Below are 17547 nucleotides of genomic sequence, written 5' to 3' on the forward strand. Positions count from 1 at the left end.
GCCGAAGATTTAATACCCTAGAAACGGGTAGACGGGCAAACGGACAAAGTCTGATCTGATCTATAATATATGTACATTATGGTGTCGGAGATGACACCTTCTATGATATACTAATTTTATGCCTTGATAATTTTCTTAAAACGTAGTCTACTGCACTTACCAATATCTGGGCGCATTTCTCTCCAACGTACTCGAGCATTTTGAAAATCCTGAAAGCGTTGCCAGATAAATTGCGTTCACAAATACTAACAGAACTGCTCCACACTTGAGAAAAACAGCTCCACATTCGACAAGTTAACAGATTTTGCTTTATAATTACAATTGAGTGTTATACACTCTGGCAATACAAAAAAAAAAAGCATTTAAATATATATATATTTAGGATACTAATGTAGAAATGCAGCAGGCGCCCGCGGATAGGATGTGGGCGAATCGCTATCGCTACTACATAAAGTCATCAGATTCGTTGCCGGCATCGTAGTTGGTGCGCATGTTCTCCGATTTCTGCAGCGAGGCGTAGCTGCGCAGCTCGGCCTCGAGTTCCCGCTGCTTGGCCGCCTCCTTTTCCTGTTCGCGCTTCTCGCGCTGCAAACGCTTCTGATCCTGACGATCGGCGACGTCGCGTGCCTCGCGCTGTCCCCGAAAGTCGGGATGCTCCTCCTCGGTTTTGGTCTTGTTCAGGCGATTGATAATCTCGTTGATACGCTTTTCCAGGCGTATCTTGCGCACCGCCTTCTCGTCGTGATAGGCCACCTGACCAGGCTCCATGTCCGGCGTCTTCTTCAGATTCTCCCACATGGTGTAGACCACTTCCAGATTGTTAACCTTGTTGCCTTGTATGCTGTTGGCCTTGCACAGCTGTGCGGCATCCACCAGCACATCGGTGGGTATATCATCAATAGTCTGTCCCTTGCTTAGACGCAGATAAACGTGAGCCGACGATAGATTGTGCACATGGAACCAAACATCTTCCGGCCAGCCCCAGCGTATGAGCTCCTCGTTTTCGTGTTTGTCGCGGCCCATGTACAGCATTGCGGCCGGCTGCACTACATTGCTCTTAAAGTAGAAAACCATGTTTTGACACAACCGATATTAGCTTGGTGAATTTTTATTCTTTCGTTTGTTTTATTTGATATATGTTCTGCAATTGTACTCAAATTAATATAGCTCTGTCAAAAAATGCATGTTAATTGTTGCAGCCAACTTCATGTTACTCAAATGTACACACTGCTGACCAATAACAGATATCTGTTAAAATTGCATGTTGGGGCGCGCAGCCAACTTGACGCTGCTCAAAACTGCGCTCAAAAGAATTGACTCGCGTTACATAGCATTTAGCTTAATGACAGGCAAGCAATTTTGTTAACGGCTATTCAAATGGTTTTAAATTGGTTAAAAATCATATTATTAATTTATATTGACATTCTGTCGCAAACTATACGCCCAGCTGTTGCCATGTAAGCAATTAAGTTTATTGTTTTTGTTTTGCAGCGCACATATAACGCAGACCAAGAGATATTTGCATACATGGACGCCAAACCAGTTTTTTTTTAGACACCAGACGCTTTTACATATTCAAACAAAATATTTGAGCAGCTGTATGCCGACGATTCTTATGTAAATATTTACATTTTAGTGTGTGTTTGTGCCGAGTGTTTGCATACGCCAATTAATTAAGCATGTATGCCAAAACGAAAGGAAAAGGTATTGAACTCTCTCAGTTCTTTGCCAATTGCGGAATGCATGAGTATCAATTGGTCGCTTACAGCGCACATTTCGCAGTGTAATTTATTTTCATATCATTGATTGATGCAAATAGAGTGGTAACCGATTAATCAAAATGGGAATGACGACGCAACAATTACAATTAAAAAAAAATAAATAAATAAAAACTGTAAAGCAGAAAATGTATACACAGAAATGGGTCGACAAAAATTTAAATGTCAAATGACCATTTTCCTTTATACTTATGTGCGCTTTATCTGTTGTGAAAATGAGCTATAAATCAGTTAATAGAGCGCCGTGTGTAATTGTCGGGAATAAATCAAGTGTCCGATGACGCTGCCATTATCTGGAACTTTGGCCCAAAGACTCGCCATGAGCGCTTATCGTGCCAATTTGTTATTGTGTAATTAGGCTTTTGTTGTTCTTGTTTGTCGCACCTAATCAAATTATAAATAGCCTTAACTTTGGGTTATTTTATTATTATATTTTGTCTTATGCAAACAAGTTGAGTTCTTAAAGCTCGCTAATTATTTATTAACTTTAACTCGAATTAACCAAGCACGATAAACAATCCATAACATAAACAAATAAACTCTACTCTCTTTTCGGCGTGCCCAACTCGTGAATTGGTCTCGATTGCCGCATGGGTTCTACCTGATAAGCAGATAGTCAGTCCGCTGGACGCGCACCTCTATTAAAATTCCACTTAATATATCATAAACCCGCTGACCGCACAGCATAATTTATGCCCCTCTTCCGCAGCCAGAGAACGTGCGAGCGAGCGGGCGAGGGAGAGGGAGTGGGAGAGGCAGTGCGAGGGAGAGCGCACGCCAGCTGATAAGCAACAATATTGGGAACTAACTGTGCTCGCCTGCTGGCTTCTGGCCAGCTGCAATTGCAGATGCAATTGCGGGCGCAACGAAGTGCAAATACCCTTACAAAACTAGTTTATATTAGAAAGAGACAGATTCATTCCAAATATTGGTACAGAAAAAATTCAGTTGCGATTGGTTTTAAGTCAAGTCGGAATCAATTATAAACTTGATCCGTTTTGCAATTTTAGGATTTGCAGACTAAAGAAATTATTATTATTTTTATTTAATTATGTTTTTCCGATTATATATATTTGAGACTTTGGATGATCCCAAAACTGTATAATAAAAGTACATTTAATGAAATCGGTAATAAAGAATTGCTTAAGAACGAAATAGTTATTTCACATCATCAAAATCTGAAAGTATTATTATTTTTATTATTATTTTGTTTTATTTTTATTTTGTACCTTTTTATTCAACTATTTTTGATGATCGTAAAACTGAATTATAAAAATATATTTTGATAATTAAGTAATTCGGAATTGCTTCACAACAAAATAGTTTTCCACAACAATACTCAAATCTGAAGGTTACGTGTTTTAATAGTGAGATATTTTCTCAAAATAACTCTAACAAAAGGTAACTAAGCAGTTTGTTCCTAAAAAACATATATTATTTTTGACATAATAGTCCGATCTTATTAAATACCATTCAATTTGAATCTTCATCCAAATAGATCAAAAAACAAAAAGTTTCAAATATCTGAAAAAATGTTTTTTTAAAAATGTTTACATACTAAATATATATCTATATAATGAAACTGGACAATCCTATCCAAATAAAAAACTTGTTGACATGGAATATAATCACACATTACAATCTAAATGGACGATTATTCAAAAATCAACTGATATATAATGTTTAAAGAATATTTTAAAAAAATATTTCAAGTTCAGATCGAAATCGAAAATAAACTTAACCTGCAATGTGAGCACAAGCAATAGGATATGGACTCAGCCGAGCACATATAAGTTATGCACATAAATGTTACTTTTTCGATGATAAGCTCATGATACCCTCTAAAAACAAAATAATCCGTATTTTTCGTGCAACGTACCACCCACACACACTGCCGAGGCCACAAACCCCCCCTGCAGACAAGTTCGTTGCCAATGTCGTTCGTTTGTGGAGACGGGGGGCGGACTAGGGGCGGGCTGACAATGCACTTGATGGTCGCGTGGCAACCCAATCGACAAAGCTGCAACAACGGCCGACTCAATAATATGGAAGGAATAATAATGTAGGTGGTATGCGGGTCGTATACGTAATGAGGCGTTTATCATATGTGAAATCGCAAAATCAATTTGTTAAACGAAAAGCAATACACAAACAAGTTAGAACTTTATGGAAGAGATAGTACTCGAATTAGAGATACCCTGTAAAATGCATATAAATAGATATAGATATAGATATAGATATAGATATAGATATAGATATAGATATAGATATAGATATAGATATAGATATAGATATAGATATAGATATAGATATAGATATAGATATAGATATAGATATAGATATAGATATAGATATAGATATAGATATAGATATAGATATAGATATAGATATAGATATAGATATAGATATAGATATAGATATAGATATAGATATAGATATAGATATAGATATAGATATAGATATAGATATAGATATAGATATAGATATAGATATAGATATAGATATAGATATAGATATAGATATAGATATAGATATAGATATAGATATAGATATAGATATAGATATAGATATAGATATAGATATAGATATAGATATAGATATAGATATAGATATAGATATAGATATAGATATAGATATAGATATAGATATAGATATAGATATAGATATAGATATAGATATAGATATAGATATAGATATAGATATAGATATAGATATAGATATAGATATAGATATAGATATAGATATAGATATAGATATAGATATAGATATAGATATAGATATAGATATAGATATAGATATAGATATAGATATAGATATAGATATAGATATATATATAGATATATATATATATATATATATATATATATATATATATATATATATCTATATATTATATTATATATATATATATATATATATATATATATCTATATCTATATATATATCTATATCTATATCTATATCTATATCTATATCTATATCTATATCTATATCTATATCTATATCTATATCTATATCTATATCTATATCTATATCTATATCTATATCTATATCTATATCTATATCTATATCTATATCTATATCTATATCTATATCTATATCTATATCTATATCTATATCTATATCTATATCTATATCTATATCTATATCTATATCTATATCTATATCTATATCTATATCTATATCTATATCTATATCTATATCTATATCTATATCTATATCTATATCTATATCTATATCTATATCTATATCTATATCTATATCTATATCTATATCTATATCTATATCTATATCTATATCTATATCTATATCTATATCTATATCTATATCTATATCTATATCTATATCTATATCTATATCTATATCTATATCTATATCTATATCTATATCTATATCTATATCTATATCTATTTATATGCATTTAGGGTATCTCTAATTCGAGTACTATCTCTTCCATAAAGTTCTAACTTGTTTGTGTATTGCTTTTCGTTTAACAAATTGATTTTGCGATTTCACATATGATAAACGCCTCATTACGTATACGACCCGCATACCACCTACATTATTATTCCTTCCATATTATTGAGTCGGCCGTTGTTGCAGCTTTGTCGATTGGGTTGCCACGCGACCATCAAGTGCATTGTCAGCCCGCCCCTAGTCCGCCCCCCGTCTCCACAAACGAACGACATTGGCAACGAACTTGTCTGCAGGGGGGGTTTGTGGCCTCGGCAGTGTGTGTGGGTGGTACGTTGCACGAAAAATACGGATTATTTTGTTTTTAGAGGGTATCATGAGCTTATCATCGAAAAAGTAACATTTATGTGCATAACTTATATGTGCTCGGCTGAGTCCATATCCTATTGCTTGTGCTCACATTGCAGGTTAAGTTTATTTTCGATTTCGATCTGAACTTGAAATATTTTTTTAAAATATTCTTTAAACATTATATATCAGTTGATTTTTGAATAATCGTCCATTTAGATTGTAATGTGTGATTATATTCCATGTCAACAAGTTTTTTATTTGGATAGGATTGTCCAGTTTCATTATATAGATATATATTTAGTATGTAAACATTTTTAAAAAAACATTTTTTCAGATATTTGAAACTTTTTGTTTTTTGATCTATTTGGATGAAGATTCAAATTGAATGGTATTTAATAAGATCGGACTATTATGTCAAAAATAATATATGTTTTTTAGGAACAAACTGCTTAGTTACCTTTTGTTAGAGTTATTTTGAGAAAATATCTCACTATTAAAACACGTAACCTTCAGATTTGAGTATTGTTGTGGAAAACTATTTTGTTGTGAAGCAATTCCGAATTACTTAATTATCAAAATATATTTTTATAATTCAGTTTTACGATCATCAAAAATAGTTGAATAAAAAGGTACAAAATAAAAATAAAACAAAATAATAATAAAAATAATAATACTTTCAGATTTTGATGATGTGAAATAACTATTTCGTTCTTAAGCAATTCTTTATTACCGATTTCATTAAATGTACTTTTATTATACAGTTTTGGGATCATCCAAAGTCTCAAATATATATAATCGGAAAAACATAATTAAATAAAAATAATAATAATTTCTTTAGTCTGCAAATCCTAAAATTGCAAAACGGATCAAGTTTATAATTGATTCCGACTTGACTTAAAACCAATCGCAACTGAATTTTTTCTGTACCAATATTTGGAATGAATCTGTCTCTTTCTAATATAAACTAGTTTTGTAAGGGTATTTGCACTTCGTTGCGCCCGCAATTGCATCTGCAATTGCAGCTGGCCAGAAGCCAGCAGGCGAGCACAGTTAGTTCCCAATATTGTTGCTTATCAGCTGGCGTGCGCTCTCCCTCGCACTGCCTCTCCCACTCCCTCTCCCTCGCCCGCTCGCTCGCACGTTCTCTGGCTGCGGAAGAGGGGCATAAATTATGCTGTGCGGTCAGCGGGTTTATGATATATTAAGTGGAATTTTAATAGAGGTGCGCGTCCAGCGGACTGACTATCTGCTTATCAGGTAGAACCCATGCGGCAATCGAGACCAATTCACGAGTTGGGCACGCCGAAAAGAGAGTAGAGTTTATTTGTTTATGTTATGGATTGTTTATCGTGCTTGGTTAATTCGAGTTAAAGTTAATAAATAATTAGCGAGCTTTAAGAACTCAACTTGTTTGCATAAGACAAAATATAATAATAAAATAACCCAAAGTTAAGGCTATTTATAATTTGATTAGGTGCGACAAACAAGAACAACAAAAGCCTAATTACACAATAACAAATTGGCACGATAAGCGCTCATGGCGAGTCTTTGGGCCAAAGTTCCAGATAATGGCAGCGTCATCGGACACTTGATTTATTCCCGACAATTACACACGGCGCTCTATTAACTGATTTATAGCTCATTTTCACAACAGATAAAGCGCACATAAGTATAAAGGAAAATGGTCATTTGACATTTAAATTTTTGTCGACCCATTTCTGTGTATACATTTTCTGCTTTACAGTTTTTATTTATTTATTTTTTTTTAATTGTAATTGTTGCGTCGTCATTCCCATTTTGATTAATCGGTTACCACTCTATTTGCATCAATCAATGATATGAAAATAAATTACACTGCGAAATGTGCGCTGTAAGCGACCAATTGATACTCATGCATTCCGCAATTGGCAAAGAACTGAGAGAGTTCAATACCTTTTCCTTTCGTTTTGGCATACATGCTTAATTAATTGGCGTATGCAAACACTCGGCACAAACACACACTAAAATGTAAATATTTACATAAGAATCGTCGGCATACAGCTGCTCAAATATTTTGTTTGAATATGTAAAAGCGTCTGGTGTCTAAAAAAAAACTGGTTTGGCGTCCATGTATGCAAATATCTCTTGGTCTGCGTTATATGTGCGCTGCAAAACAAAAACAATAAACTTAATTGCTTACATGGCAACAGCTGGGCGTATAGTTTGCGACAGAATGTCAATATAAATTAATAATATGATTTTTAACCAATTTAAAACCATTTGAATAGCCGTTAACAAAATTGCTTGCCTGTCATTAAGCTAAATGCTATGTAACGCGAGTCAATTCTTTTGAGCGCAGTTTTGAGCAGCGTCAAGTTGGCTGCGCGCCCCAACATGCAATTTTAACAGATATCTGTTATTGGTCAGCAGTGTGTACATTTGAGTAACATGAAGTTGGCTGCAACAATTAACATGCATTTTTTGACAGAGCTATATTAATTTGAGTACAATTGCAGAACATATATCAAATAAAACAAACGAAAGAATAAAAATTCACCAAGCTAATATCGGTTGTGTCAAAACATGGTTTTCTACTTTAAGAGCAATGTAGTGCAGCCGGCCGCAATGCTGTACATGGGCCGCGACAAACACGAAAACGAGGAGCTCATACGCTGGGGCTGGCCGGAAGATGTTTGGTTCCATGTGCACAATCTATCGTCGGCTCACGTTTATCTGCGTCTAAGCAAGGGACAGACTATTGATGATATACCCACCGATGTGCTGGTGGATGCCGCACAGCTGTGCAAGGCCAACAGCATACAAGGCAACAAGGTTAACAATCTGGAAGTGGTCTACACCATGTGGGAGAATCTGAAGAAGACGCCGGACATGGAGCCTGGTCAGGTGGCCTATCACGACGAGAAGGCGGTGCGCAAGATACGCCTGGAAAAGCGTATCAACGAGATTATCAATCGCCTGAACAAGACCAAAACCGAGGAGGAGCATCCCGACTTTCGGGGACAGCGCGAGGCACGCGACGTCGCCGATCGTCAGGATCAGAAGCGTTTGCAGCGCGAGAAGCGCGAACAGGAAAAGGAGGCGGCCAAGCAGCGGGAACTCGAGGCCGAGCTGCGCAGCTACGCCTCGCTGCAGAAATCGGAGAACATGCGCACCAACTACGATGCCGGCAACGAATCTGATGACTTTATGTAGTAGCGATAGCGATTCGCCCACATCCTATCCGCGGGCGCCTGCTGCATTTCTACATTAGTATCCTAAATATATATATATTTAAATGCTTTTTTTTTTTGTATTGCCAGAGTGTATAACACTCAATTGTAATTATAAAGCAAAATCTGTTAACTTGTCGAATGTGGAGCTGTTTTTCTCAAGTGTGGAGCAGTTCTGTTAGTATTTGTGAACGCAATTTATCTGGCAACGCTTTCAGGATTTTCAAAATGCTCGAGTACGTTGGAGAGAAATGCGCCCAGATATTGGTAAGTGCAGTAGACTACGTTTTAAGAAAATTATCAAGGCATAAAATTAGTATATCATAGAAGGTGTCATCTCCGACACCATAATGTACATATATTATAGATCAGATCAGACTTTGTCCGTTTGCCCGTCTACCCGTTTCTAGGGTATTAAATCTTCGGCGTGCCGAAGATATCATTACATTCTCGTCTTTTTAATGGAGTCCTTATGTTTTGATGGATTTTAGTAATTTGATTTTGGTAAATTAACATTTTTATGTTATTACTTGACCAAAATTAAGTTCCCCCACCAACCGCTGTCCAAGACTTAATTTTGAATTGTTTATTTCCAAGCTATTCTCCAGTGTTTTTTATTGTCATCAGCGCAAAAGATAAAAGATAAAGAAATGTTATCTTTTTTGGCATTTATAAAAACTCTTCAACTGTAGCGGGGCAGAGGTTGGGAGCCAAATGCAACTCGAATCCCCGCGACTTTGGGGGCAGTTTTATGTCTGTGGTTTTTTTGTTCTCTTTTTTTTTATTTTTGGGCGGAGGAACCGCCGCGGCGATGCTGTCCTTGACAGCTCAATTTCGGGCTTGTGGGGGGAGCGCGTGTCCGCTTTATGGAGCGACGGCTTGTTGCCTTTTTCGGAGATGGTTCTCGGGTAAGCACATGGCCATTGTTGTTGCCAATCTTGGATTGCTGTTGATAGTTATGGTTGGGCCAGCTGGCGGCGGGCGGGTCAGCGTTCAGCACGCACTCATTATCGCCCGTTTTATTTTCACGCATTGTTCATGTTCCCGAAGAGAGCCCATTCCTGTCCTTTGTTGTGAGGTGGTAAGGTGGTGAGGGGGTGAGGGGGGAGTGCTGCACAAAAAAAACTTGATGAGGCTGCGTGTCTTTTGATTATGCCATAGCTCACTTGCAGTGCCCCAAGCCCACACCCAATCCGTGTATCTTATGCGCAATGTTGTCATTATGACCGCTCGTAAACATTGATGACAGTTTTGGGCGCAATGGCCACGCCTACTTGGCCGTCTGGCCCATTTCGTTCACATTGATTGATTTCCATGATTTTTGGGTCTGGGCGTCTGTTTCGTTTCGGCTTTTGATACCCTGCATAGCTGACGGGTACGTAACACTGTTAACAGTGTTGTTAATGTGACGCTAACAGCGTAACATTGAATTGGCCATGCGGTTAAGCTACGATTAAATTACCAACAGTTTCTTTAGCCAAATCGATTGCCCGTTTCATGAAGCTGCAGACTAGGCTGCTGTAAATTGTGCTGTTAACGTCACACTGTTGTCGTCACGCAAACATGAAACTATGCATCAATCAAGTCTCTTGCTGAAAGATTAATTGCAGCCAGCTTGGAAATTTGAACTTTGTTAAGATAAGTGTGGCATAAATTACACAAGCCAAAGCAGGTAACCTAGGTACTGTATGCTGTGCTGTTAACGTCCTGCTCTGGTCGCCACAATAACAGAATGAATGATGGTGACAGGAGTAGTTGTTTGAGAGCTGAACATTCAGACGGAGGTTCTAAAGGTTTCCAAACTAAAGCTGTTGACCATGCCACTGTCAACTATGTGACGTGATGCTCGCATTAACATTGGCATGCTCGCATTAACATTGGCATGCTCGCATTAACATTAGGCTTAAATGGACTCAGTTTAACTCTAGCTAAAAGCTTCATCTCGTCACGCATTTGATACAGGCAACTAAATCCCTGTCACTTTATACAAGAAGGGCATCGGCTGGTCGTGCGGCAGTTTTCGTTTAAAATGACTCCAATCGGATGCCGTAAAAGCGGCAACTTAGTTGTGTCTCGGCACTATAATAAACTGCCATCCATGAGCATGAAAGTTGCCCTGGATCCGGGTCCGCTCTTGTCCTTTCTGCTTGCCCGTTGCGTTGTGTTCCACTGTCAAAGCCGCTCATCACTCAGCGCTGCAATGGCAGTCATTAATCAAATAGCGCCAAAAACACCCGCCCACTGGCCAGCCGCCCCCAGCTGCCAATCCCCTTCCCCCATCACCCCCCTTGTGGCCAGGACAACAATGGGACGCGTCGCTTTTGGGTTTTTATTGCATTTGTCACCAGCCTCAGATGAAGCGTCCGAAGCGTCCGTCCGTGCATAGCATGGGAAAAGCGACACTTGCGGTGGCATCCACATTCAGTTGCAGGACAAGGATAACAGTTTCCCCTGGCTCCGTCCCTTCCTCCTTCTCAGCCAACTATCCGCTTGGTGCCTGTCTGTTGTCTTCTGTCTGCCGTGAGCTGGCATTTTTGGCACGGTTCGAACGTAATAATTAGTCAGCTCTGATTGTTGCCGGCACCGTCGACTAGCTGATGTCCCCTTCACACGTCCTCCTCCCTTCCATGCACTCCGCTCCTGCTGATGCGGGACTGACTTTGGCATTGACTTGCTCCAAATTGATTGCATGCAATTTTCACGGAACAGGGTCTCAATCATTGTCGATAATATATCAAATCTTGATCAGTATTGATAGACAATTATATATATGTGGCCAAGGTCGTCTGTTGCTATCAGACAGAGGTTCGTCCTTCTGCAGACAGTACTTATTTCAAGATTGACCAAAGCAGACCCCCTAGTCGTATAGATGTCATATGAAAGATCGGTTGAGTTTGTAAGCCACTTTTCTCAGTCGCTCAAGATATCCCGACAAAACTTGGCCATTTCGTACCATTTAGTACTATATAATAATATATTTTCAATACAAATGCATTTTCTTGTGTAAAAGAATTCTATCTTCAATTCATCTTGAAGAATTATCGTTTATAGAACAATTCTATTATTTAAGCTATTTCGAACGAATTCAACAATTACGAGCTTCATTATTTTTTTTAATATATTTGGAAACCGTACTAATATGGTTGCTGTATGGAAAATCGGTCCACGTATGCAAAAGTTCATTTCTAAGCCATATGCCTAGAAGGGTATTTCATTTTCGGCGTGCTTTACTAACTCCTTCTTTCCTATTAATGCTCTACGTGCGATCAGTTGTTATCGATGCCGATATTTGTTATCGATTGGCCAGCGAAAATCGATTTAAAAACTAAAATCATCAGATATACTTTCACGCATAACTTAAAATTTCCACAGTTCGAAATGCATTAGATCAACAGTTTTAGAGTCCCGAAACTATTAAATTAGATGATGCTTTTCCAATTGTTTTTTAGAATCACTTTTGTATAGAATTTGTGCTTCATGTTTTTAAAAAGCTGGCTTAAGGTAGTTTTCTTAGTTTGACTAAACCCTTATCCTTGCGAGATATACACAGACAAGACAAAATAGACCGGCGTTGCTCGGGTCCAATTAATGTGTTGCTGGCTCATAACCTTCTTTTAATGTTCTTATCAAGGAAATCTCCCGAAAATCTGTCGAAATTTCATTTATTACAAACAAAATTAATTACATAGATTACAATTTTGTTTAATTGTTTTAATTAGTATTATTTTTTTTACATTTTTGACTTGAATCATTCACATATTTTGTTGAATGCGTTTTAATATATATTTCTACAAAAATATTAAATACTCTTGAATATGGTAACAACAAATAGAGTAAGAAGAAGCACGTTTGCAAACATTGGTGATTAATCGGCGGTTAAATATTTGGCATCAGCTTCCAGGCAGTTCATCAAATTCGCTTTTCGTTAGCTGTTTGCTCTTGAAATCCACACGCCTCGCTTGAATGCATGCCACATGCCGCATGCCGCATGCCACATGCCGCATGCCGCACTGGCTCTGCCATCAGTCATGCATGCAAACAGGAAGACGAAGTCGAGCAACTGCAGCAGCAGCCGCAGCAGGAAGCGGGAGAGGGAGAGGGAGTGGGAGGGGGGGGGGGTAGGGGGCTAGGCAATCAATCAGCTGGACAAACTATTAGAGCGAATGCTTACTTAGGCCCCGCTGCCCCGCTGCCCCGCTGCGACCTGCAGACTCAACGAGCTGAACTGAGTAATGGAATTGTGTATTAATTTAATATACATACATATGAGTATGTATGTGTGTGTGTGTGTGTGTGTGCGCGCGCAATTTATTTAGTATTATATACACATAAACGATTTATATTATAAATTGGCAGCCATCTAAAATTGTCGGGATTTGCGATTTTTATTGGTCGAGCGAAATGCAGCAATTAATGGGATAACGCTCGCGGGCCAAACAGACGATGCGGTTGCAACATTGAAACTCTTTTATGCATGTGGCACCCACAGATACCGCACAGTGAAATACATGGCACCCTCCCCCTCCCCACGGCCGTTGCCAGGGACTCCACACACGATTTCAAATGCGCAGTTATGAGTTTGTCCTTGTACAGGAAGAACGCGACGACAAGCGAAGGTTTCCGGCAATTGCCCCCGAGCAGGAGAGCGAAACGTAAGCGTTTGTTTAGCGTGTGGCAGGTGGACTCGTGAATGCCCTGTAATTGCCATTGGAATATAACACAAACATAAATAAAACAACACAAGCACAAAACATAAAACGAAACATTTTCATACATTTCAAATATGTGCAAAATTCCTGAGATAACTGAAACAACTCATAAATAATGTAAGAAGTGGCCTTAATCTTTCCTTTTCTCTTTCGCTCGCTTATGCTTGTAAGACACAACACACACATACACACATGCATCCTCTCTCTCTCTCTCTCTGTCTCTCTCATACGTGTGCTCTCTCAGCAACAGCTGCACAGTTATGGAGCTGGCGCCTGCTCTCTTAATTGTTCCCTGTCAGTGAAGAACTGGGATCGCTCTGGCTTAACATAAAGATAGAAGTCATTTTAAACTTAAAAAATATAAATCGAAGTATATCGCAGACCTAATCAAAGCAAATGAAATTCAGAACCAACATCAGGACAAGCAAAAATAAATTATATAATTAAAAAAAACTGCACCAAATCATAATTAAATGGAACAAGCAAAGACAATAAAGAGACAAAAATTTATTTTTCCTATTTGAATTTTGAAAAAGAGCTTGACAATGTCAAAAAAAATTGAAGAATTATAATTAATACACACAGATCATATATGTCAGGTTATAGCCAAAATTGCTGGCTGATTCTTGGCAATACAAATGAAATATATATATATATATATAAAAAAAAACATTTAAAAATACTTCCTCTTTATCACATCACTCACTCTCAGCTTTAGGCAAAATACTTACATACATACAAAATACAAAAAAATTATTATACATATTTAGACAAAACAAGAAAAATTGAGCTACATACTTTTAGTTGTATGTGCCTTTATGTTAAAGCTACAAGATCTGAACCGTACTTAAAGCTCATGTTAGCTGACAAGCAGCATAAGTTAATTAGTTTTTATCCAGTTGTCAAAAGTTAAGAAAAGACGTGCTTAAATTGATCGTAAGGGCAGCTAAGCTACCCCCTGGTCATTACCAAGATTACGTGGTATAATACAAACGCTGCTTGTGTTTGCCTTGTGTGTGTGCGTGTGTGTAAGTGTGCTTACGTGTGTGTGTGCGGGGTAGCCGTGAAATTTCATTTGAATGTGTCTCAGTGGACAAATCAAAGTTAACGAAGCTTCAGCTGCAAATCTAGTTCCAGCAGCTCCAGCAGCTGCTGCAGGAAAAACAACGCAGCGCAGCGCAGAAAAGCGCACACGAAAGGAAAATTGAAAAATCAGCCACGACGCAAGAAAAACAAAAGCAACAAAAAAAAAGAAGAGAACGACAAGTGGACGGACATGCAACGTGTAACAACAGTGCCTGCTAAAACTATGATTGTTACCTATCTTTACCGTACTTTCACCTTTTAAACCATCTTCAATTAAGTACGGACGATCTTAAAGTGAACTGGTTTTGTTATTAAATCAATTTTCAAATGTGCTGTGAACTTGATTCAAGTTTTATTCTTCAAAAGGCAAACTTCTTACTAGAATTTTATGCTGGCAATAAGACAAGGAAGCCAACTGCAACAAATGTGGCAACACTGCGCCACGCCCACCACATTTCGGTGGGCTGCAGTTGTCAGTAGAATTTGCTGCAGCCACAGCAGCGGCAGCGGCAGCGGCAGCGGCAGGTTGCAATTTGCAGATTGCAACGACGCGAAGTTCGCTTGATTTGTGTGCAGGCGCCTTCAAGGTCACGCGACGCTTTGGCGTCTGTAAAAGGGGTTTAGGTGTACACTTTGCTATGCGGCATTGTAGATTGGCCATAAATTCAATGCACTTGAACCGAATGCCCCCCTCCCCAATGGCGGAGGGGGCTCGATAGCCTGGGTCGGCTGGCCACACTGGCTCGCCGCTTAATGCTTCCTTGTCAGCAGTTTATGCGTCGTTCGGCCATTTGCACAAATTGTTTATGGCCCAAATGCCCAAGGGCCAAGAAAAAGCCAAACTGCCCCATAACAATGCCACATGGCCAAAAGGCCGAAGGCGACTTTAATGTACGGCCAGGCACTTGCCCAGCAGCTTCGAGGCATTCAAGTCGCATTGGGCTGTCACTTTTTATGACAGAGTTGCCACACTTTTGAAGACTTTCTTGATTTGTGATTCGAAATCGGCTTTTTAAGTGACATTATATTAAGCTAGCTCGCAAACTGCCAGGTATAAATAAAACAAAGCTTTAAAACTTATAAAGAGAGAACAAAAGAGAAATGCTAGCTATAAGCACACATTTAACATTTTACAAAGCATGTTATTCGAATGGCAAATTTACCATTTAGCTTGCAAGTCAATTTTGGTCTTATATAAATATGGCAAGAATTGAAAGTTTTTGCTAAACAGCAGATTCTTTTGAGTATCATTCGGATCGAAATCCTGACAAATATTTGAGAAAATAAAGTATAAAGATGAAGATTCGATTCAAATTAAATAAGAAAAAGTATCTTCCTGGTAAACACAAAAAGGCTGTGGTTGTTTCTCTACAAGTAGGAGTCAAAGAACATCTTTGCTTCGACTCGTATAATATATAAAAGTTATAAAATATCGAAAAACAAGTAACTAAAAAACACAAACACAAAATGAAATAAATTCGTATATAAATATACAAGAGAAGAACATCTCGCTTTTAGGTTAGTAATTTTATCACAACCTGAACAAGATTTTTTTGGGTATCATTCGGAGCGAAATCCTGACAATCACCTTTCTGTTAAACAAAAATAACATAAAAAGTCTGTGGTTAGTTCTTTAAAGGTATCAGTCACGCAAGCAAAAAAGAAATATATGAAAAAAGTAAGAAAAGAGAAAACGGAATTAACAAACATTTAAATAAAGAGGAGTCTGTCCTCGACGAGGCACCGAACCAGACTGAGCCTCAAAGCAGTTGCCAACTCGAAAGAAGACAATTGTTGGGCATTGTAACTAACGCCTGCTTTGATGTTATACGAATCTTAGAGATGGCAATGTTAACGCTTAAGAGTATGTTAACTGGTTGAGCTAGGGATGAGAGAATATCTTTTTTTCGTGACACGAAAATTTGCAACTTATCACAGTTTGGAAAATTAAGTCTTTACAAGGCTGAAATGTGAAGAATATAGGAAAAGAACAAGTAAAAGTGATCTAGTTCTTAGTGCTCGACTGGAAGATACCCTGTTCGAGCGTTGTAAGTTTCAAGATTTTAAAAAATGTATTGCATTAAAAAAAAAGAAAATTAAGAATAATTTCGAGAACATTTGAGGGTCGCAGAAATTAGAAAGCAAGCCATGCACAAAACTTCGCTGAAGTTTTTTAACAGTAGAGCCGAATGAGGTGCCGAGTCCTAACAGTAACAGAATTGAACGAGACTCGCAGCTTTAACAGAGACTGTTAGCTCAACGATAAGTCATGGTGGAGAGGGGAGAAACGGACGGTCGACAGTTAAAAGAAATGTGGATCCACAGTGGCCAACCTAATGGTATATTTACATTAAAACATTTAAATAAGAGAATTTGTATATAAGTATACAGGCAGTAAATCTTCAAAACTTCTTCAAAATGCCATAGATAATTTCTTCGAAATATGTGAAACACGTCTCAAATGAATTTTAAGTTTTGGATCGTAAACAAAAATGTTTTATGCAACCGTATTTTTGTGTATGGCATGTTTTCTACAATCAAGCCAATCTTCACACTCAAATTCAATACTTAAGAATGATATAAAATAATATAGGTACGCAGCGACTTTTGCATGCTCTATGCCAATCCAGAGACATGGTTGAATGATAATCGCAGTAAATGGGAAGGGTATATCTGAGGCTCTAACTGGCCGATTAACCTTATCAAAGCAACGATTTCAACCGTTTAAATGACTGTTGCAGCAGCTACTAGAGCCTTATCTGGGAACCTATAGGGGAACTGACCTATCTGGTAGATAAGCCCAGATACAGATTGTGGTTAGGCATAAATACGCAGATTGTATCAATTGGAGCAACAGTCGACAAACTAGTCCCAACTGCTGGACAAAATGTTTCTGGTAACAATAGCTCTGCTCGTGCTGCTGGCGTCTCTGGGCTATGTGTTCCTCGTGTGGAACCATGGCTATTGGCGCAAGCGTAAGGTGCCTGGTCCGAGGCCGGC

At 37.9% G+C, this 17547-nt stretch overlaps 2 protein-coding genes across 2 annotated transcripts; one reads left to right on the forward strand and one right to left on the reverse strand.

Moving 5' to 3' along the window:
- Positions 1-285: 285 nt before the first annotated feature.
- LOC135428663 (coiled-coil domain-containing protein 25-like) lies at positions 286-1174 on the reverse strand. The gene has a single exon (XM_064682738.1). The coding sequence runs from the start codon at positions 1072-1074 to the stop codon at positions 445-447; it is 630 nt and encodes a 209-aa protein (XP_064538808.1). The 5' UTR covers positions 1075-1174; the 3' UTR covers positions 286-444.
- A 6831-nt stretch (positions 1175-8005) lies between these two features.
- LOC135428664 (coiled-coil domain-containing protein 25-like) lies at positions 8006-8894 on the forward strand. Its single transcript, XM_064682739.1, has one exon. It carries the CDS (start codon positions 8106-8108, stop codon positions 8733-8735), a length of 630 nt encoding a protein of 209 aa, XP_064538809.1. The 5' UTR covers positions 8006-8105; the 3' UTR covers positions 8736-8894.
- Positions 8895-17547: the final 8653 nt, after the last annotated feature.

Source organism: Drosophila montana, unplaced genomic scaffold, assembly GCF_035044405.1.
Source record: "Drosophila montana isolate Dmon_TW-CO22-7 unplaced genomic scaffold, ASM3504440v1 contig_2496_1, whole genome shotgun sequence".
NCBI lineage: Eukaryota > Metazoa > Arthropoda > Insecta > Diptera > Drosophilidae > Drosophila > Drosophila montana.

What these genes read in the sequence shown, in the direction of transcription:
- LOC135428664 (XM_064682739.1), top strand. Translation starts at nt 8,106, where the DNA reads ATGGTTTTCTACTTTAAGAGCAATGTAGTGCAGCCGGCCGCAATGCTG.
- LOC135428663 (XM_064682738.1), bottom strand. Translation starts at nt 1,074, where the DNA reads ATGGTTTTCTACTTTAAGAGCAATGTAGTGCAGCCGGCCGCAATGCTG.